We start from the raw sequence: 23,670 nt of genomic DNA on the forward strand, positions 1-23,670 counted from the left end.
GATGATTGACATAAAAGCACCGCAAGTGGATTGGTCCCGAGATCCATCCTTAATTTGTTTTCATTTTGTTTAATGTTGCAGTGGTCTCCCATGTTCTTCTGACATTGTGGCAGAAAGTAATTTGTCCAATTCAGACACGCGTTTGACTCACTGTTTAAAAAATGATCCACTGTAACAAATTGATCTTAAAAACAAGGGAAAAAAGTAATGAGATTAGGAATATGTTACTCAATTTAAGCAAGACGGGCCAATAGAACAGAAGGGAACTTTGACTTGGCGAGATTTCTTAAAACTAGTAAGATGTTTAAAAGGAAAATGCTTGCGTTTCAGCATTTCAGTCACCTTCAAAGTTACTGCACCACAAAAAACGGCGCTTATAAAAAGATAACTAATAAATGCTGAATATATTTCTTAATTTAAGCGAAATGATCAATAGAAGAGGAAAACCTAAAGCGGAAGTCAACCCAAACATATTTTTTTCAAGAATATGTTCCCAGCAGGCCCCACTAGTTGAAACACAGCATTCTGATTAATTTTGCGTTTGTGGAATATAAAAGTTAAGCAGCAAAATGCAATAGTTTTTAGCCATCTCCGGGGGCGGCCATTTTGTCTTCTGTCGACTGAAAATGACATCACAACTGCTCACAATGACCAATTGCGACTGACCTGTTCTCTGAATCTGAGCCGTGATTGGTTGTTGTGAGCAGTTGTGATGTCATTTTCAGTTGACAAAAGACAAAATGGCCACCCCCAGAGTTGGCTAAAAAACAGTGGATTACCACTTATTTCACAAACGCAATATTTATCAGAATGCTCTGTTTCAACTAGTGGGCTTGCATAGAACATATTCTTGAAAAAATATGTTTTGGATTGAGTTCCGCTTTAACTAGGATTGCTTAAAAAGAAAAAGAAAAGAAAACTAAGTTTATCATTTAGGGGGAAAATGCACATGTTGGAGGCACTTTTCAAAATTTTCCACTGAAATTTTAACAGTAGTCAACTTTGTAGCAAGGTCCTTTTTGGGAAAAAAGTTGTTAGGGTAGTCCAGCAACACTTTTGTGAATCCAGTAACAAAAGAGCTAAGTTGGCGTGAACTTCCTGCCGCCCGGAAATACGCTTCAAAAATAACTCACGTGATTTGCGATTGACTCTGGAGCGCCGCCTCTCGCGAGGTTGCGTCCTCGGACCCGGCCCCTGAGTGGCCGAGCGCACGATTCGCTCCATGATCTCGTCGGCTGTGTCATCCGTGCAGTTGATGGCGTCGTCGTTGGCGATGCACCACGGCGGGACGTGTGCTGAAAACACAAAAGTTGGAGCGGCTGTTGATTACACCACTGATTTTATTTGTGGATGGTTCTATGATTGACCGGTGACACTTGACGGTGAACACAATACAAAATTCAAGTGCAGAATGTCGTAGTGAGTCACCTCTGGTGCTGCTGGCTCGCGTACGAGTTCGGAGGCCCGGCACCGTGGACGTGTCGCTGTCTCCGCTCTGCACGTTGCCCTTCAGCACGGCCTTCATGTTCTCGTGCTCGGCAGCGTCCTCGGCGTACTGGATGCCCTGAGGCTGGCTCTCGGGCGTGTCGGGCTGGGTGCTGCCAAATTTACCGCTCTGCAGGGGAGGGGGGGGGGGGGGGCGTACATGTGAAGGTGAGGATCAACAGATCGCTGCCGTGTTTCTCACCGGTTAGGACACAGCACTTTTCAGGCTTGCTGAGTCCTTGTTAAGTCATAGTCCATTTCATTTACAGTCAGCACTCTACAGCATTCCCAACCATTGTGTTGTAGAACATCAAATATCAAGGATGGCACGGAAAACTATCAGATTTACTTAATTGGTCCGAAAATGCATTTTTGTGCAAATAATTTATCTTTGTTCATCTATGCAAGTAATGTAATTGACAGACAGGACAATGAATTGCTACTAGAGAGGAGTAGCAACAATTAACCTGTGTAATGTATATTATATTTTTTTTTAAAGAGGAAATCAACCCAAACACATTTTTTTCAAGAATATGTTCCCAGCAGGCCTATTAGTTGAAACACGGTTACCTGAGCCCTGAGCAGTTGTGATGTCATTTTCAGTCGACCGTAGTGACAAAATGGCCACCCCCGGAGATGGCTAAAAACGGGTGTATTAACTTTTATTACACAAACGCAATATTTATCAGAATGCTTTGTTTCAACTAGTGGGCTCGCATAAAACATATTTTTGAAAAATACATGTTTGGGTTGACTTCGACTTTAAGTAGAGAGAGTATACACATTTTTTGTGACTTTTTTTCCGAATGTATGCCTTAACTGGGAAACACTGCTCTCCAGTAATGCAACTTATCTGCATGGTAAAGAAATAACCATATGGATTTTGTATACTGTACATTGCTCATGAATGTCAATGGTCAAATCAGTACAATTTACGCCAAATTTATCCAGGCTATATGAGGAAGTCAAATTTAAGAATTGCCTTTAAGGCCACTTTGATGACCATAATGTACTACATTGCATCTTTGGTCTTGAGCGTCACATTTGACTAGTTCTCAACGGTTTATCAAATGTTTGTTATGATTAATGCTACTATTCATGTTCTGCCAGTTGGGCTACATGCACTGCATTTGATTTTCTATTTTGAAGTAGCTACCAACAAGGTCCAATAACTTCTTTATTTACAAACTATCCATATTTTTGATTTATAGTACAGTACAGTCGACCCCTGCATACTTATCCATATTCTATGTGGAAAACGTATATTGAATGTTTATCGGTATTTTTTTTGTTTTTTTGGGGGGGGGGGGCTTAAATAAAAACAACTTTATTTTCCCATGGCATTTCAATGGGTCTCAATTACACGCAAACGGTGGTAGTCAACTGTAATCTCTTACAGTACAATAATGTTGGTACTGACTATATACTTTCCTCTTTGCTTTAGTGTCAACACTACAAAATGAGCATGCTTTTCAAGAAGTGTTTCCTTTTACTGCAAGAAGCATCCTTCAAAGGGAGTTATAGTTGTGATCATGTGTGTTACATTAAAGTTTTACAAAACTCTACCATTTCCATATGTAAGTCCTCAAGTTCAAGTCTTAAATGTTAATGTTAGTCACTGCAAAAGGTTTCTCATGCGGCCGACTGCAGACAGCAGCAGTGCCCCTACCTCACTGTCGCCTTCGTCGTCACTCTACAGACATGAGAGAGGGAGGGAGCTCCGGTAAAACAAAGGCCTTGAGAGGTCACGCGGGAACTTTCTATGACAACATTGCTTATGTTACGAAACAGCTATTTGTCATACGATGGAACGCCCAAAAAGGGGTACAAAACATTGAAAGGTTTTATGATGCCAAGGTTTGACTCTGGAATATACTGTATTATATATTATGTCGGAATCAGCATTTTGAAATTATAGCCAATTGGAAGTAACTGAGCCTCACATAACTGTTTACTTGAAAGTTCCACTGTCTACAGCAGCTTCTGTCAAGTGTCCAAAAAATTGATCTCCTTTGGCTCAGCATTCAATACAAACGCACAAAAATTTTACACTGATAGTAACTTCCAATATTTAGCCCCACTCAGCGTAACGGTATGGTTGGATGACTTGGCCCATGCCAAGCCATGACCTCAACCACATACTGTACAATTATCCATTTTGTCTTCCTGACAGTGTCAGTCAAAATGGAGCATTTTTATTTTAGGAAAGCACAAAGTAGCTCCTTTTATTGGACCTCAATGAGGACCTTTTAGAACAGCCTAAATGTACACAGGCTTGTTATTCCTCATATGCCTAACGCTTGCATTCTCACACGAAGATTGAAGCGGGGCCACTTTAAAGACATTCTCAGGCTTAGCGTTAAGGGATTCTAATCATGGCGCGAGGTGTTTGCGCTGGCCTTTTAAAGCCTACTGAAGCAACACATCATCAAAGTAGATAGACATCAACTCTCTTGATTGTTCTTACAATAATGTATACATTTGAGGACCTTGCTGATGTATGCAGCAGTGGTGGACAGTCTGGGCCAGCGAGGCCTTGGTCTACCGGCCTAAACACTACCAGAAGCACTGACCTACATTTTCAACCTTAATTCCAACATTTGTTGCATGAAAAAAACAATTCATGGCGCTTCTCTTAGCTACATTGCTCCCGGTGACGTATATATATATATATAAATATATATATCTGTATGTATGTAGTATTCGGGAGTGGATTGGGCCTGGTAAGTCCCCGCTGAATGTCCAAATGCCCTGCCCGCAGTGTTGGTTTGAAATGGTCGCATTTGGAGCTTTAACTCGATCGAGTATAAAACCAGCAGCTTGAAGACAGGGAAGACAGTGAATTGAAACAAAGAGAGGAAGCAGGACGGAGAGGAAGAGTCCATTGTCCACTTACATCCGTTATCATTTTTCCTCTGGTCTTGTTCCTCTCGCGATGGTTGGCCCTCTTTTGTTTCTGCTGTAGCACGCGCTCCCTGGTTGTGCGGTACTCCAGCGCAAATTCACTGAGGATCTTGCTGAAGCGATGAATGCTGACGTCACGGACGCCATATATGGGATGGCCCAGGAACAACAGGAAGGCGTGAAACCTGCAGGAAATCATCACAAACACACATAAAGGCTAAAGTAACAACAATTCAAGTGGCAACAACCAAAGCATACCTGTTGATTATCCTCCTGTGTACGATCTTCAGAATGATGATCCTCTCTGCGCAGTCTTTCAGGAAGTCGGACATTTTTTGTTTCAATGCCGGTTTCATCTCGTGTTTGGCGATGACCTTGAGGTGATCCCATGATGCTTTGCACCTTCGCTCCATCTGAGACAGATTGTCTTGAAGCTGGTCAAAGTCCACCTGATGACCCAAAAAAAAAAAAAAAAGCACAGGTAATGGCGAATCTCTCACACTGACCTTAGACAAGCACGTACAGCTGACTCTCGAAACTCAGAATTTGATCTGAAATTTGGAGGAAAAAAAATCCTCCAAAATTGAACATTACGCCAAATCTGGATCAGATTACTCGCCTCATTTTGTGCCAGTTGGTTTTCGCTCTCTGAATCTTCTGGGATCTCACCTATTTATAAATCTATGTCTCTATCCATGTTTGTCGCTGTCCATCCATGCATACATTACGTATAGTGGACAGCGACATACTCGCGGTTGGGCACCTACAAATTCATTTTCATTTGCAGATGACCATTAAAGGTTTCATGATGTTGACAGTTCAATTGCTAAACAAGCAGCCACCTGCAATAACACAGCATTTGACTTCTGAGGTCCCGGCTGCTAGCTAAATGTCAACTCGTTCCCACCTTGGTTAGGCGGGTGATGGCTCCAATCTCGGAATATAGATCGGAGCTGTCTGGAAACTTCTCCACCACGATGGCACAGGTGTGGTGCAGCAGGGACTGCTTATGAACCGTGTCCTTCACCTCGGGGACTTTCTCGAGGTAACTCAGCTCAAAGCCTTTGGCCTGGAGGAGTAAGCAAACACAAGTACACTCAAGAGAGGAGAACAAAGAGGCTGGGGGGGAGGGGTGTCTCATTTTGACAGCAGCAATCAAAAGGCCCAACAAGCGCACCAAATTGCAGCGCATTTCCTCTCTGGCAAAGACACAGAAAGGCTCTCAAAGCGTGCCAAGAAGATATGTAGCTTCATTAGGTTGTGATTATCAGGAACCACAATCGACTTCCAGGCCGGCAGATTGCTGTGCTGGCCACAGTGGAGCTAAAGCCAGCACATAGCATGAAAGATGCAAACACACACTCCTTTGTTCCTCTTCCAGCGTTAAATGTCAAACTGAAAACAAAAATTCCAGCAGTTATTTATGGGAACTGCCTTTTTTGATGTCGATGACTTGTACTTTCCCCTTGCGTGTTTGTCCCTCATTCATAGAAGCACATAGCAGGGATTCAGATGCATGTTCCTCACACAGCCTAGCTTCCAGAAAATACACAATCCCTCAAATATTTATTTCTTCTCCAAAAAAAGTCGACCGAGCTTTCCCACACACTGTCCACTGTTGTTCTGGCCAATTAAAAGGAGTCCCAACATCAAAAGTGCAGATACTTTCAAAAGTGGATTCATGTAAACATTCCCTTTAGGGACCAAATAAAGCATTTGAAATATTGACTGTAATTACATTACCTCAGTGCTCATGCATTCCTCCATGGCCCTGCGACTTTTTTCTCTTGTATGGTCCTGAGAAACATTGTGTACAATTTTCCTGACATTTGAGTCACTGTCCACTAGGGATGTCACAATATCGCCAATATCGTGATATCGCGATATTAAAATTGCCACGATGTATCATCGTCGTCATGTCACGATATTAATAGCAGCAAATCTATTCAAAAGGCCAAGTTGTTTTCCATCTGTGCAGTTCCAGCACGGTCTGGCGGTTAGTTTATTCATGCAGTTTAATTTGATGCCACGCCAGATCAAGGGCAACATAACACATTTGAGTTCCTCCACAAATTGACCCCCATTCACAATGTGCGCGTGCATTAGCAAGTAAGTGCCTCAATATTAAGTGTTGGCATTGTAGGTCATTTATATACTGTACATTGAGGTTAATGCTAACTGTACTATTTGTACTACCGGTATATGTATAATTAGGACCACAGCTAATTAGCATTATGTAGAGACACTTACATGCAACTGCTCATGTTTTAGTGGTATTTTGTGTTCTACAGAAACCATAAACACACACACAACCAAATTAAACTGAAATTAAACAGATTATTGCTCAAATGAACACAACTATGTTCTAACCAATAAAAGGTCCCATAAATCAGTCATACCAGCACATAATTTTCAACATCTCCATTGGCCCGCTTCAGGCGACTACAACATTGTGAACTACATAGACCACGATATTTTGTGCTGCTGAGCTGAGTCATTGGGAGCGCATGACTGACCAAGCCTATTTCTTTCTGAATGCTCTTATTATGCACAATTCACATGAGCGGCTGACGGTTGACCACTGGTGTTGCTGCGATTCAGAATTTGAATCACCGGTGCATGGCATTACAGATGTAACAGCCAATCCAAAACTATAGTAAGTACTACGGAGTCTCTTGATAATGGCCATCCTCTCAAAACATCCATACTCTCCTCATTCTTGCCCGTTTCCTCTTCTTTGTGGCCATCTACTTCGTCCTGATTGACAATCACTGCATGTTTTTGTGGTTTGATAATAAATCATACAGTACAGTATATTGTAGGTGGAGCCTCAAAATTCAATACATGGTTGCACACTTTAGTGTCTGCATTGAACATAAAATGCCTGTTTTTGGAGCAGGTAATCCAGAACTTCTTGTCTGCGCTAACCACTCCACCATTGTGTTGGCCTCTCAGCATTGGTTAATCTATGTCAAGTTACATATGACCCCTTGCATTTTAAGGTTGCACAACAAATTAAAAAGTCATTGCTGTGTAAAATTTGAATATAAGAAAAATCAGATTTTCCTTTAATCCTGGCTTCTTATCAAAATTGGCCACAAAATTACAACGAGCACATATTATCTTGAGATTTACTCACATTAGTGCCATTAAGGAAGTTGCCGATGGCTAACAGTGTGGTCAAAATGTAGCGGAGAGTTGTGTTTTTCTCTAGTTGGTCCATCCCTTCCTTCAGATCTTGCAGGGGCTCCGCAACTTCCTACAAACACAAGCATAGCACTTTAAGATGATACCTCCCAAATTCATTGTCATTCACGTTTATAAATCCATCCATGCATCCATGTTAATCTATAGCATTTCCCTCACCCTCTGGAAGCGCTCCCCCTTTTCATTTCATTTCAGAGTCTTCAGTGAACCTAACATGCGTGTTTTTGGAATTTGGGGGTGAGCAACGTGAGTACCCCAAGAAAACATCCCGCAAGCACAAGGGGAACATGCAAAGTCCACACAGGGAGGCCAGACAGAGCTCAGATCTCAACCTCCCTACCGTGCTAATCATTCCCACACCATGCCGCCCCACCTGTGAAATTGAATTAGAAGAACGAAGAGCTCTATCACCAATTCTGCTTTTACAAAGATATAATGCTCAGTTTCGATGGACATTTAACCAGTGATTACCCACCGCTGTGCCCTGGTGGGGAATACTTACTAGTCTTCAAATATCACAAATGAAAACGACCTCACAAATGCTCAGGGCTCAGGTAACAACCAATCGCAGCCCAGCTTCAGAAAACAGGTCAGCCGTGATTGGTCATTACCTGAGCCCTGCTTAGTTGTGATGTCATTTTCAGTCGACAGAAGTGACAAAATGGCCGCCGCCAGAGATGGCTAAACTCTTAACTCTTATTCCGGAAACGCAATATTTATCAGAATGCCTTGTTTCAATTAGTGGGTTTGCATATACCATATTCTTGAATTTTTTTTTTTATGTTGATTTCTTGTTTAACGGACGCACGTGCTTTTGATTAAAGCAAGCGCGGACACCGACCTTCTCAATAAGCTCATAGTCCATCTTGAAGGCCCACAGCTGCAGGCGGGCCGACAGCTCGGTGATGGAGGAGAGGATGAGGAGGAACTGCTCAGCGCTGCCCAGGGGAATTTCGGGATTGAGCAGCTGAGCCTCTTGGATCCTCTGCTTCTCTTCCTCCGTGGGGATCATGGTCAGGATTTTCTGAGAGGAGATGAGATGACAGAGAGTGGGACGGAGAGTTCCAGGGGGAATCGTTTATCAAGTCCTCATCGCCTTGTGTTCACATAACACGCCTGGAGGTAAATTGTAGAGCGGGAGAAGACACAAATTGATCGTGACATTTTGCACCGCTGTTTATCTAAGATGTTTCCAGTTTCCTAGGAAATATGTGTGACGTGTGAACTTTCAACCTTCTTATCTAGCTTGGGAAAAAAAATCCAAAAGGTGAACAGGAACTCCTTGTGGAGAGTCATCTCTCAAAGTGTTACATAATACTGAAAGGACACAAAATTATCATTATCCGCTGATGTCTTTCACATCATTTTCGAGTGCTGGTCGGCATTTTAATCGTCACACTGATTAATTAGACGCCGTCAGACAGACATAAGATATGTCAACACTGTAAACTATCACAACTACACTAGGGGGAAAAAAATCACTTTTTTGGTATCCATGCATTTTTTTGCGTTGGTGCAACATCAGTCCACAAAAACATGGATTTATTTTGGAGCCACTTTCACTTGATGGGATTTCTCCAGCCAGTTGAGATTTTGCCGCATGCCCGATATCCTTACCTCAATGCCTTCTTTGTTCAGTGCATACTCATCAAAGTTGAGGATGGCTGTCTTGATGGTACGAGGGGGCGGTAAGACAGTCAGACCGATGTTTATGGCGTTGCTGCGTTTGGAGTCCAGCACTATGATTTCTTGTCGTTTGACATCAACTGCTGCTTTCTAGGAGACACAGCACAAGTCAGCCTCACCCAACATATTAAAACACATACAGAGCGTTCCTACATTTATGAAAAGTTCGAATTCATTCCTTTCCAGCATCTCCTTCTTGTAGATTGTAACATATTTACGCACACAAAAACAATAATGCTGAGCAACTGTGATGTCATTTTTAGTCAACAGAGGTGACAAAATGGCCGCCCCCAGAGATAACAAAAAACAGGTGAATTAAACTCTTATTCCACAAACGCAATATTTATCAGAATTCCTTGTTTCAACTAGTGGACCTGCAAAGAACATATTCTTGAAAAAAATGTTTGGGTTGTCTTCCCCTTTAATGAGGAAAAGCAGAACAGAAAATTATTGGATGGATGTTAGCTGCACACAGAAGGTCCACAGTCCTATCTCCAGAAACCATTTAGTTACTCGACGCATCCGATCCCCTTAACCCTCAGATATACCCTCAGATGTATTTTTTATGACACATTTTCATATCATAACATGTCATAACCTGCCTTTTCTTTGCCCCATTGTGATTTGAAGATTAAGATAACAGATTTTCTGTATTTTCAATTCCATTCCATTAGAGAACCTGCATATCACCATTTATTTTTGGTGCATTATTTCATATACTGTACGCATTATTGTGGTATATTTTATACTGACATGGTTTTCCTTAATATATTTACAGAACAGGGCCTACTGTATGTACCTTGGTAACAGGCAGCTCCTTGGATTTGGACTCAAACAGCTGTTCCATCTTGGATGTGTCCAGTTTCAGTGGCTCAAGTTTGGACCACAAGGACTCCTTACAGAACTTATGGCTCTTGCACTGCCATTCCACAGGCCGCACCTCCTTCCAGAAGAGCCGAATAGTCTTCTTCTTCTTGAGGAAATGAGGACTGTCCCCCCGTTTCAGCTGAGGGGAAGGAGGCGGCATGAAGGGTGGAGGTGGGAGCACCATTTTGCCAAGAATGGGAGGAGGAGGGGGGCACCCAAACAGGGGCGGCGGTGGCGGTAGAACAGCATTGCACGGTGGAGGCGGCGGCAGCGGCGGCACATGATCGCCAGACCCCGTCACAGTGTCCATATCTAAAATATCCACGTCATCCTCATCCCGTAGGTCGGTGAAATCCATTTCCTTGATGCGCAGCTCCCTGGGCATGGCCATGAGCTGGTCCCAGATTTGGTCCGATTCCTTCTTCTGGGCCGACGGGATGCTGCTGGATGATTTGTCGCTGAGAGCGAGCTGCAGCTCCTTTGACGCCTCGGCTTCAGTCGGAGATGTCAGACCTTTGACCAAATCACCAAATTTCTCCGCCACGGCGCGTACAGTGCTTTGTTTGTCCACAATGCCCACCTCCATTTTCTTCACATTTTCTTCTCTGGCTTGCCTGTGAGCCTCCAGTGTGGAGATCCTGGTGGCCAAGCTGGCCACCTCGGAGTCAGCCACCTCGGGGTCTTTTTCACATTTACATTGAGTTTCTTTCTCTGTCTCTCCTCCTCCGTTGTCATCCTCCTTGTTGGACGTGTGAGCGTAGAGCATGTCCAGCATGAAGCGCTTGTTGTTGAGGATGTCGTTCTCCTCTGAGACTTCAATGCACTGGCTCCACTGGCCTGTGGGGGAAAAGATGCAATCAACACATGCTCTGGATGACTTTAAAATGGGGGGACATGGTCCGCTGGCTACATACAGCACACTCCGTTTTTAATCACAGAGCACTTACGTAGGTTACCAAGTGTCCTGTAATATTCGTTCCATTAATATAGCTGTTTTCCCCTTAAAAGAGGTTTGGTAGAAATGTGCTTGTATTTTTTTTTCCTTTTATGGGCTGCAATTTACGATTTTTGAAATTGATGAATTGATCAGACAAAGAAAAACACATTTTGATTTCCATCCCTTTATTAAAAAGGAGGACATTATTTCAAGTTGACAGTGCAACAAATGCACCAACATATTCATTAGGATTCAGTTACTTTTTTGGTCCGTAACATATCAAAAAAATTCAGCAAAAATGCTGATCATTGTTTTTCAAATTAAACACAAATGTTTGCCAATGTTTTATTTTGATTCAAAACAAGGATAATCAGCCTGCTTTTATGAAGGACCACATAAATCTGAGAATATTTACCGTTGAGAGGCTGAAATGCAGACGATTTGACCAATCATAAATTAAAAAAGGTCTCTAAACGCTTAATCGATTGTCAAAATAATAATAATAATAATCATAGATGAATTTGCTATCGATTAGTTGAGCAATCGATTAATCGTCGCTCCTCTACTTTTTAAAAATGACTTTATCTAATACTTTAATTGTAATTCAGCAGTAGAAAAAATGTATCTTGTTATTAAACAATTTGCTAATGGATTTATTGTAAATAATCATTAAAAAAAATTAATTGCAATATTTTACACATTTCACTTTTTTTAACCTCATCTAACACTGACCTGGTCCACGCGTCTATTTTAAAAATCCAATGTGGCCCTTGAGCACATTTGTTTGCTTATCCCTGCTCCACATGGATTAGTCAAAGAATAAAGCTACAAGTAATACCTGCTTCTGTGTCATTTTTGACTTTTTCCTCACGCTCCTCCCTCTCCAGAGTGCTGCTGGTGGAGGAGATGCTGGATGCCGAGCAGTTGTCCTTCTCGTTCACTTCCTCGTTCTGTCTCTCCTTCTCGCTGAGCACTATACTTTCCTCGACATCCCTGTCTATCGTCGGCACCCTCTCGCAATCCTCCTGTAATTCAACATCCTCCACATCCACTTTCACGGCTATGCTAGCTACCTGTGCTTCCTCAGCTCCTTCCGCTTCATCAGCCACTTCCACCACGTCCACCTGCTCTTGTACTTCTCTCCCAGTCTCACACTGCTCTCGTTCCTCAATCTTTTCCTCTTCGTGCCTCGCTTCATTCCCCACTCCTCCCTCTTCACTCCCCTCTGGCTCTTCAACTACATGCTGAACTGGTTGAGTGTCAGAAACATCCTCCGTGTCTGCTGGCGGCTCTTTTGCAGCCATATTTGGTTGCAAGGGAGGTGAGGGACAAAGTTCTGATCCCGCTAACTCTGAGGTTGGACTTTTTGTTCTTGTTTGAGAGGCAGGCCTTGACTCCAGGATGGATTCATTTCCTGCAAGAAAATTTTGAAGATTAAAAAAAGGTAAACTGCCAGAAGATGACTGCCATATATCTTTTGAATTTTCTCAAGTGTTCCAAAAAGCAAGTGGATGATTCCAGTGTTTCTCAATGTGCTCTCTTCCCTGCAAGAATGTCGGTGAAAAATAAATAAATCAATAAAAATGGCCAGATTTAATTTTTCACACCCTATGAAATTGTCCTGCACCCCAACTTGACAATGGCGCCTGGCCAAAAAGACTCAAAATTACAAACACAGTATGTAAACATGGCACTGAAGTCACATTTCACCTACTGCTCAAGAAGACTACTGATGTTTAATGTATACATAATTCGCTGTGTTAATTATTTGTTTTTATTGAAAAGAGGAAGGCAGTCCAAGAATTCCCTTGTACCCTTTCACCTTGCGAGAAAAAAATGTTGCATATTTTTAGCCCAGGATGAGATGTGTTGTGTATTATGAAACGGTCTTCTTCACACACATCTACGACTCCCAAACAAGACACGATAGATTATGTACAATGGAAATTATGTAAACATACTGTACATGCAAATTGATGAAAGTAATTTTGAATATTTACATCCAATTAAAAATACTTTTTTGGGGTTCGCATTCAAGGAAGAAAAACTATATGTATTTTGATGTACCTTCAATCCATGTGCAATTTTATGATAAAGTAGACCTAAGTGCATCTCTTCCTCCTTCCTAACATCATGCAGCACATCCGTATGTATTTCCTTCGTGCTATTAGTAGTTGAAGCGCCAAAGGTAAACCTTTTACCTGACGTCTGCTGAGCATCGTGCGTCTTGTCTTGCTGTGAGGCGATAGATGAAGTGGTGACACACCGGGATGCCGATCGGACGGCGGGGTTGGAACTCAAACACAGTGTGATCTCCGTACGGCCTCTTATGGGCACCCGGGACCGCTCTCGCTCATACTCCTCGGCAGCGAGCCTCTCCACGGTCTTGTACCTGCCACATTAAAGGATAACGCTGAAGTATGACGACGTTTCTGCACATTGAATTAGTAACCACGCAAAGTTTGCTCTGATAAATACAACTGTTGCAACTGGCATGAAAGCCGCTAATCGGTGATAACGTCATGTTAGTTTGGAAAGTGACAAAGTACAAAAATAATTGTACTCAAGCATTTTTTTTCCAGGTATTTGTTCTTTATTTGGATATTTATTTTTATGACCGCTTTTTACTTTTTCTGCCTGAATTTGAAAATATCTGTATCTGTACTTTCTACTCCTTACTGTGACAAAATAGGCTTGCTATATTTACGTTGTATTTTTTTCAGTTATCACTAGCATTTTGTATTTTTTTGTCCATCAGTCAACAATATTAGCAAAGCTATAGGAACACGTTTTGATACCGTGTCCGTAGATTTTTTCAAGAGATTTTTTTCCTTTCAGTATGAGCATGACACAAGTTACTAAAAAAATGGAAGCTAGTTTGTGTGCAGCTTTCCTTTTTGCTAAGCAAGTTATCCAAAAGTAAAGTTCAGAAGATTTTAGAGTCAGTACGTTTTTTTTTAAGAATATGTTCTATGCAGGCCCACTAGTTGAAACACAGCATTCTGATTAATATTGTGTTTGTGGAATATTAGTTAAGCAACAAAATCCACACGTTTTTAGCCATCTCTGGGGGTGGCCATTTTGTCACTTCTGTTGACTGAAAATGACATCACAGACCTTCAGGGTTCTGATAACGACCAATCATAGCTCAGCTTCAGAAAACAGGTGAGCCGTGATTGGTCGTTACCTGAGCCCTGAGTAGTTGTGATGTCATTTTCAGTCGACGGAAGTGGCAAAATGGCCGCCTCCTGGGATGGCTAAAAATGGGTGGATTTTGCTGCCTAACTCATATTTCATATTAATCATATTAATCATGCCTTGTTTCAACTAGTGGGCCTGCATAGAATATATTCTTGGAAAAATATCTTTGGGATGACTTCCCCCTTTAAATAAAGAGTGTAAGTACTTTTTTCCACCGGTGCAATGAACAGACATTCCAATTTAGAGGGGTGAAAGGGTGGATCGCGGATCAATGAGCTAAAAAGCTTTCAGGGCACCTGGGCCACATCCATGCCAAAAGACAATTACACACTTGGCCTGTTAATTTGGTCACATCTTAATGGTGAACAGGCCTACAGGGGCCCTGGTAGGTAGAATTCAGCCTGTGGGACTCTGTGAAACTCTCTTTCCATCTGCTCTCTATTTGAATTAAAGCGTTACATGATTTTTATTTTCTACTCAATCATTACAACTGTGAAAATAGTTTCAGTTAATGTAAACCTAAGTGCACCAAATAAAACCCACCTTTCCTCTCTGGCTTGTCTTGCTTCTTCCCTTTTGTCAACATAGTCTCGACTGAGATGGATAAAGCAAAAATGATTGTCTGGATTCACAATATAATAACACTGCTGTGTTTTTGCAAGGTGAGACTGACTTGAAGCGGTCCCTCTCCTCCCTTTCGATTCTCTGTAGACGCTCCTCTCGTTCCATTCGCCTCCTCTCCCGCTCTGCAGCCAAAGACTCCTGATGCTGCCTGTACGAGGAGCTCAGCAGGCCTCCTAAAGCAGGTCTGCACGCATGACGTATAAAGATACAATATTCATATGTATACATCATGTGCATGATCATCCAGGCCTACCTGTCCGTTTTAGACTCCGGTGTGCAGGTTGCCGTACTAGTGAAGCGTTGGTTGGGTGATGTTGGAGTCTGGTGCGTGCCTGGCTGTGCTGCTTCACTGGAAGTAACCCTGTAAGCAGAAGATACAATGAACACGACCACTCACTGGGAATAGGGACCAAGCCCTACCACAGATAGTAAAAATCAGGGAGGAATTGAAACCCCCCGCAAAATGGCTCATAATTACCTAGAGATGCCATAAGACAACTGCAAAAGGACTTTTTTTGTCTAAATGAAACTTTTCCACTCACTGCGACATATTTCATTGAAAAATACATGACAGAAAGTGGCAGCAAAGCACAATTTTTGTCCAAATTCAACTGAACAACTCACTTATAGTTCCTTGCCATTAAGATGCCACAAGATGGTGCGAAAAATAGTATTTAATTTCTTTGGCCTGAGCGCAAAAGGAGAATGGTTGAGTTTCAGCGGATAACAGAAGCAAGGATTAAAAAAAATATACGTTTATATACACAAATAGGTGAGTTTGTCAATATGTGGGGGCTGACTGCATTCCTGAAGTATTTATCATGAAAACTTAAAAATCCCCCAAACTGTCTATTGGCTACTCGGTCTAAATGTTTCAGGTTTATCACTGAGCAAAGAATAACCTGGCCAGTAGAGCTCTTCTTAATTTAGACTTTATATCAAGATTTACTGTGTAGTCCAAATACTGTGACAAGTTCAAGGCAGCAGCAACTATTAATACAACACAACCTTAGATAGGAGTAAGGAGGAGTATTTGCAAGATTGGTAGAGTAGCGGCGAAGCACGAGTCCAATGAGCAGTTTGGCAACAAGCAAGTAGAAACAACAGCAATTCCAATGATAAAAATAGAAAGCAGCAATCCTGTTTCTGTTCGATTTAGTGAGAAGGTTCACACTCTACAAAAAAAAGGCATCATTCAAGTATGACTGCTTTTACCTTTCTAAGAGTGTTTGGTGTTTCGGTCACACTGAAGATGCAAGAAAGTGTGAAACAAAGAAGTGCCAAAGGTTGAAATGAGACAGTTGTTAGTGTCACACATGAAGTACTTTGTAGATGAAGACAGACAGAAGGGGTACAAGATAAAGGTCTTTCAGCGACAGTCTTTCAAACAAACTCAAAGTAAACAAAGCAACCAAGAAATTTAAAAAAAAGTCATAATTTAGACTTTTGTCATATATATATATATATATATATATATATATATATATATATATATATATATATATATATATATATATATACTACTTTTGCCCAATAAAATTACAATTTTATTCTTTAGAAATTAGGATATGTAATTAGTTTTCTTCATTCAAGTGCTTCACCCTCATAGTAGTTTTTTACTTTAATCCTGCAGTTACAACTTTAGTCTTGGAATTGCCATTGTAACATTTTTGTAATACCCCTTTGTATACAGCAAACTTTAGACCCATGTCTCATATAAACTCTGAACAGTGATCGGAGAGAGACAGTGACTCACACTAAAATCCCTTGCGTCCTAAAATTTAGTTGTTGACTTGTCTTGTGTTAACAGTGGCTTGGATCAAAAATGAAAGACAGATGAGTGATAAAAATCTCAAAATAACTGTTTCCAGCAATTACAAAGAGTAGGTAATAACGTGTTTCTTCGTTTCCCTTTAACCACATGTCTTAAGGATGTCAGACAAATTGTGTTAGGAAGGTGTTTTAATAAGAGTGGTGGAAAAATCAGCACTAATGCATGAAGGAATGAAAAACAAGACAATTTACCATGGATTCAATCTACAATTAAAACCCTACTGAGCACAGACATCAGGGAGATGGGAATGGTTATGTGCTTGTTTGGGGTAAACTTTATCCTCAATGCTTTTTTTTCTTATTTACAATTGACGATGGCGTGGTCCTGAATCTGATCGCCTTTCTGTCTTTCGGGACTCAAAGCATAAAAAGATCAACACTGGACCGAGCTGAGCAGCATTTCATTGAGCCAAACCAAAAGAATTAAATACTTTATTAGCAATTTTCCATTTAACTGATGATGGCGGCTCTATGCTAATCCTAGCTAAGCGGAGTAAACCTTAACCAAAACGATTTGAAACCATAGGGCTGCCAAGAAACAGTAGCCCTGAAAACGAAATAGCAAGAATTACAATTAGAGGTTTATCACAGTGGGTGATTCACATACACCAAGCCTGCTTGAAATTTTGTGGTAACAATGAGGTCACAAGCCCTGGAAACTGCTTATTCAGAGAGACTGAAATTGGGTTCCCACTGTGTCTGCTTTATGCTGTCCTATTCATTGTGTACTTTATTGTGCTTTATTGGGAGTGCGGTGTCTGCTCTGTGAAAAATGAACTATGTGTGAAAGCTTGGTGCTATTCTAACCTTGGTGCACCAAATGGGTAGCACGGCAAAGGCAAGGGGAAGAATGGGTTGCATCCCCTCGAGGACAGCGTTTGCCTCCAGTTAAATACCTGTGATCGTCCTGCCTAGAGGACTCAGTGACTGGATGACTTTCATCATCTGCCTCCTCCTCGTCCTCCAAATCCTCCTCTCCTTCATCCTCCTCCTCCTCATCCTCCTCCTCCTCTCCTTCCTCCTCATCTCTGTGGTAGGGTATGGTTTGAGGGTTGAAAGGAGGGAAGGGAGGACGTAGGAACGAGAAGTATGACAGAGGCAAAGTGAAAAGTGTAAAAATTAGTTTGAAAAGACAACACAAACATGGTGACAATTCTCAGTGTTTCCCATGTAATATTTTTCTCAACGGACTATTTCACCAGTCACTTTTTCCACTTCTGGAAGCCATTAAATCCAAAATGAGTACATGTAAACACAATAAACTACAGTTGATCATGTGACATGGCGTGCTTTGTGTTTGTGTTCATTCAGTTCAGCACAGGCTAAAAGCAAACTGGAAATCATATTAGGCTTTACTCCTCTTGTAATTTTGTGGGAAACACTGAACACACACATGCAGCAAGCAAGTAGTTACAAGAGTAGAAGACAAAGGAACAGGTGCAAGAATGTTATTTAGCTGGTTAATATTTAGACCGTGTGACCTAACATCAAGTAAACATCTTTTTTTTCAGTTTAGTCCTTTGGATGATGTTATTCTTTCGGCTTTTCCCCTCAGGGGTCGCCACAGCGAATCAAGCGCATGCTCAATTCACATCATTGATTTGGCAAAGCATTTTTACGCCGAATGCGCTTCCTGACGCAACCCTATTAGCAGGGCACACACACACCATCACTGAGCGGGAATCGATCCCACGCTGTCCGCACACAAGTCAGCCGCGTGTACCACCACACTATCGGTGACTAGTTTAGTCCTTTGGATGCTGAGCAACATTCTGGAGGAAAACTTTCAAAAAAAGATTCAAATGAAAGTGCAAACAATCCAGAGAGCTTTGTATTTGGGTTTCAGTGTGTATTGGAGTTTGCCCGTTGGGCTACTTCCTTGTTGGCCCTGCGACTTATACTCAGGTATGACTTGCAGATATTATTAGAGCTTGGACTCGCACCCAAGATCCGTATTCCCTAATGGTAATAAAATCATTGAACATTGTCATAATGGACTAAAAGTATTTGCATATCGCCAACAGAAAATGTATTACAAACAAAAAATGAAGTCATCACATACACAAGTATTCATAGCCTTTCCTTAATACTTTGTTGATGCACTTTTGGCAGTAATTACAGCATGTGTTTTGATGATGATTCCACAAGCTTGGCACACCTATATTTGGGCAGTTTCACTCACTGATCTTTGCAGCACCTTTCAAGCTCAGCTCCATCAGGTTAGATGCCATTTTCAAATCTTTCCAGAGATATTCGAGCGAATACAAGTCTGGGCTCTGGCTGGGCCACTCAAGGACATTCGCAGAATTGTCCCGAAGCCACTCCTTTATTGTCTTGGCTGTGTACTTAGGGTAATTGTCAAGTTAAAACCTTTGCCCCAGTCTGAGGTCCTAAGGACTTTGAAGCAGGTTTTCATCCAGCTTCTCTCTGTCATGTCACTGCTGCATTCATCTTTCCTTCAATCCTGACTACTTTCCCAGTTCCTACTGCTGAAAATCACCCCTACTTCATGATGCTGCCACCACCACGCTTCACTGTTGGGGTGGTATTAGTCAAGTGATGAGCGGTACTTGGCTTCCTCCATATAATGCCTGGCATTCACGCCAAAGAGTTCAATCTTTGTCTCATCAGACCAGAGATTTTTCTTTCTCATGGTCTGAGAGCCCTTCAGGTATCTTTTGGCAAACTGCAGGCAGGCTGCCATATGCCTTTTATGAAGACTTGGCTTCCGTTTGGCCACTCTACCATACAGGCCATATTGGTAAAGTGCTGCAAAGATGGTTGTCCTTTTGGAAGCTTCTCTCTCCAGAGGACCGCTGGAGTTCTGGTTCTTGGTCTACTCCCCGACTGTGTCCCTTCTTCCCCGATTGCTCAGTTTAGACAGGCGGCCAGTTCTAGGCAGAGGTGTCAAATCTAAGTCCAGAAGGCCTGCCACTTTGGCTTTAGCCACAGGTGCTTCTATTTAACCGGCAGGTTTTAGTCTCTGGACTTGGATTTGACACCTGTGGCTCCAGGAAGAGTCTTGGTGTTTGGAATTCATCTGTGCTCACTGGAACCTTAAAAGCAGCATATTTTTTTCTGTGTACCCTTCCCCAGATTTGTGCCTTGAGAAAATCCTGTCTTGGAGGTCGACAGACAATTCTTTTGACTTCCTTTTTGGTTTGTGTTCTGACATGCACTATCGTCTGTGGGACGATATCGAGACAGGTGCCTTTTCAAATCACCTGCAATCAACTGAATTTATCACAGACACCAATTAAGATAAAGGAACCTCTCAAGGATGATCAGTGGAAACATGATGCACCTGATCTCAATTTTAACCTTCGTGGCAGAGGCTGTGAAAACGTATGTACGTGTGATTTCTTTGTTTTTTATTTTTCATAAATTTGCAAAAATTAAAAAAATAATAATAATAACAACTTGGTCTCGGTTTTTTGTAAAATAAATGTCCCCCTAAAACGAGACATATAGTCTAGTATGTGTTTTTGAGTTTTTTCTTCATCATGATGCATTTTTTTTACTGTCACGACTTATACTCCTCTATTTGTTATCATTATACTATACTTTTCAGACTTATAGTCTGACAAAAACGATGATTTGCCAGTCATATTGACTGATTTGAAAAATAGTCATTATAAAAAAAAAAAAGCTTGTGGTGACCTGCACAGTGCTGTAAAGGTCTGAGCACTATATGTAAGATATCGACATGACTGACATTACTGTAGAACAAAATATTTGAGCATGCATAGACATGGATATCATCATTTGCATACTTTTGTAATGTCCTCATGTATAAACTGTGACTAAAATTAAATTCCCAATCATCATAAATTCTGGCTGTGATTGGCTGACAACCAGTTCAGGGTGTACCCCGCCTACTGATCGAAGACAGCTGGGATAGGCTCCAGCACGTCCACGACTCTTGTGAGGATAAGCAGTTTGGATAATGGATGGATGGATCATAAATTCTGGTTGAAATAGCAAAAGACCAGAAAAAGACAAAACGATGAATGAAGAAACTGAAATGGCACGGAGTAGGCCAAATGTGTCCTCTAGGTGGCAGTATTGTTCGATGACTTACTGGAGCCGGGTAACATTGAAACCAACCAAATGAAAACATAACCTTCTGCTTCAGCTTTGAGGTGGTAATAAACACATGCAGACGGAAATACGACATCCCTGATGGAGGTAAAACTGGACAAAGCCACGGGGGGTATTTACAGGTATGTCAAATATTATAATGTAAACAATCTGTTAGTGATTGTGACCGAAGAGAAGGTGATTCATTTCAATGATGGGAGCGTGAAAGGCTAGAGCAGATATGCTCAGTGTTATTTCCTGTTCTCTCTCCTCACACGTGAGGTTTGTTGCCCGTTTGCTATTTAGATCCATCGTTCACATGGGCCTTCTGGCTTTCATTAACAAAATGGAAAAACGTTGATCTTCAAAGGCCGCTAGAATTTCCTGTAGTGGGCAGGTATCACATGACTGGCCAGACCTGGAAGCTACCAGAAGGTTTAATTGGTATGCTATTTCAAAACCTGGCTGGGATGTGATGCATTAAGAGTGGCAGTGATCAGGTGATAGCTTAAATAGAAGGGGCAAGACCTAAAATACGAACGCAGAGATCGAAATGTGAACCCATTCTTGTCTGCTGACTGCAACTGATAAAAATCCAACAGGGAAGAACAACCTTTTTTTCCTATTGGCTTTGCAGAGAGGAGTGAGCAACAATATCATAAGGCACGAGTACAATTTACTTTTTTTGCACCACTTCCTGCAATCGTGCCATGAAATAGTTACAAAAATAGACACATTTCACAAACTGGAGGAAGCCTAACTGGAGACAGACATACAATAGATGTCATCAATACTTCATAATTAGTAATAATTAATAACATACTTTTGACAGTGCCAAATTTATTTGTGCCAGGTCCAGTAGATGGTGCTTGTTTCTTTCTTCCTTTCAAATATGAATTTTACATTTAATGCAAAGGAGTAACTCAGTCCATCTAGTCTTTAAACTGCTCATCCTGTCGACGGTTGGGGAGCGCCAATCCAACAACAAAGTTAAAGTGAGTAAATAAACATGTCTCCTAATGCTATACTGTAGTGCTGCTTTGTTTTGTTTCGTTCTATATCATCGTGATGAATTTTGGGTTCTCGTTATTTAAAAGACAGTCATCAAAATAAAAAATGGACTGAAATATTGCCGTAAAGCTATCCTTCCTTTTTCGCATTGAACTACTGAAATGAAACGCACCATGCTATTCGAATTCATTGACATGTTACCGCATACAGTTGTGAACTACGTTAGCTGAATCATTTATTTGCAGTGACGGAAAGTTCAAGTCAAAAACGAAGCTTTTGGATATCCTCCCTTCTCCCACTCTGCTGCTTACCTTTCGCTGATGTCTTCAACACGCTGGCCACCAAAGGGCAGGTAGCTGCTCCCGTGAGCGTGAGGGCTGCATGGCGACGTCGGCGCCGAGACGTGACCCCTGTTGTTTTGGAGAGAATGCCTGCGGCTGCGTCGTCTCTCCAGGCCGCGGCGCTCGTTGGTGCCGCCCATGCTCGCCCGCCGGCGCTCCTTCCTGCCGCTCGGAGGCGCCTGTGTTTCATCGTCGCCGTCCTCACGGCGGAGAGTCGTCTGGGACAAAACAAGGAACAAGTCAACTAACAGTCGCGAGAACAGGGTTTCATCAGATCACAATGGATTACGTTTGCTGACCTCATAGATGTTTAACTGCTCTACAAGGTCAAGGTCAGAGCCCTTCCTGCTCATGTGCCTTTGTGCCAAGGCCTCAATACCTTGCTCCTCCAGACAGTCCACCATGTCGTAGTAAGAGTCTTGGTCAGGCAGACCGGCCAGAGTCTGAAATACACACGCACATGTAAGAGCTGCAACAGAAATGCATCAGTGGTGAAAGGTGTACACATTGGGATCTGTGAAAAAAAGAATGAGGAGAAAATGACACTGTGGGCAGATTGAGTTGGAAATCGTATTGGGACGCCTGACCTGACCATCACATCTGCTGTGAATCATAAATCAAAGAACATATGGAATTAGTCTCCCATTTGAAGATATATCGTTTTTGCTACATTTCTTTCTAAGATATTCATTTTCAACTGTAATATTGTAAGATGAGTTTAAAATAACAAAGTGTTTTGGGATCATGGTTTGTGGTCCATCTACAGTTTAAGTTGGAAATATAGCCAATTAAAAAAAAAAGATGTCAATTATTCAATGTGTCCCTATTACTGGCAGGGCTCAGTCCACACGGGGAGCACTAGTGACGATTACTTAGAAGATGTTCTCAAAAATGTTATAGTGTGTCTGTTCTAGTTAAACATAATCACTTTTGATGGGGTTTAGGTCAGGTCTCTCGTGTGTATGAAATGCACTGGAAGCAACTGTTCAAAATACATTGATGACAATTCCGATTCATGGGGCCTATTCGAAACCCTGAATGAAATTTAATTTCTATCGCATATTTCCTATACAAGGCAACTCAATGTGCTTCACACAACCGAAAGCACAACACCTAAAGGAATTTACAAACAGAACAGAAGGTGTCTCTCAATACCTTTTTGCTAATTTACTGCACATAAACAGTTTGCTAAAGTTCTACTGCTGACCTTGTTGATGAGTGTCATTGCATACACCAGCAATTCAGTATCTACGCCGTCCTTCTCATTCAGGATCTCCATGATGTTCCCCCATACTTTCTTGCCTGAAATAGGCAAATACAGACAACAGATGCTTGTCATCGGAAAATCAGCCATCCGTCCTTATTCTATAGCACTTGTCCTCATTAGGGTCGCTGGTGAGCTGGAGACTATCCCAGCTGACTTTTGATGGGGGGCGGGGTACACCCTGGACTGGTTTCAATCACAGGGAAAAAAAAAAATCATTATCGCTTACA

The 23,670-nt window shown here is 41.8% G+C and overlaps 1 protein-coding gene across 4 annotated transcripts in view; it reads right to left on the minus strand.

The window, feature by feature from the left end:
• The window catches only part of fhod3b (formin homology 2 domain containing 3b), a 94,499-nt gene that overhangs the window by 2,203 nt on the left and 68,626 nt on the right, over positions 1-23,670 (minus strand). For 3 of the 4 annotated variants that reach the window (XM_086039424.1, XM_086039425.1, XM_086039426.1), the window contains 17 exons: positions 23,384-23,478; positions 22,476-22,619; positions 22,147-22,394; positions 15,165-15,272; positions 14,961-15,095; positions 14,831-14,881; positions 13,288-13,478; positions 11,925-12,500; positions 10,082-10,986; positions 9,214-9,372; positions 8,438-8,620; positions 7,529-7,648; positions 5,297-5,458; positions 4,648-4,838; positions 4,382-4,574; positions 1,429-1,615; positions 1,134-1,295 (listed from right to left, as the gene is read on the minus strand). In XM_086039424.1, coding sequence (XP_085895550.1) covers positions 1,134-1,295; positions 1,429-1,615; positions 4,382-4,574; positions 4,648-4,838; positions 5,297-5,458; positions 7,529-7,648; positions 8,438-8,620; positions 9,214-9,372; positions 10,082-10,986; positions 11,925-12,500; positions 13,288-13,478; positions 14,831-14,881; positions 14,961-15,095; positions 15,165-15,272; positions 22,147-22,394; positions 22,476-22,619; positions 23,384-23,478 — 3,810 coding nt within the window. Of the gene's footprint in view, positions 1-1,133; positions 1,296-1,428; positions 1,616-4,381; positions 4,575-4,647; positions 4,839-5,296; positions 5,459-7,528; positions 7,649-8,437; positions 8,621-9,213; positions 9,373-10,081; positions 10,987-11,924; positions 12,501-13,287; positions 13,479-14,830; positions 14,882-14,960; positions 15,096-15,164; positions 15,273-17,640; positions 17,773-22,146; positions 22,395-22,475; positions 22,620-23,383; positions 23,479-23,670 lie in introns of all 4 variants that reach the window. The other variant, XM_086039427.1, reaches the window with a different exon arrangement.

The sequence above is a fragment of the Filicampus tigris genome, chromosome 8 (genome assembly GCF_054856515.1).
Source record: "Filicampus tigris isolate MCC_2025a chromosome 8, RoL_Ftig_1.0, whole genome shotgun sequence".
NCBI classification, from domain to species: domain Eukaryota; kingdom Metazoa; phylum Chordata; class Actinopteri; order Syngnathiformes; family Syngnathidae; genus Filicampus; species Filicampus tigris.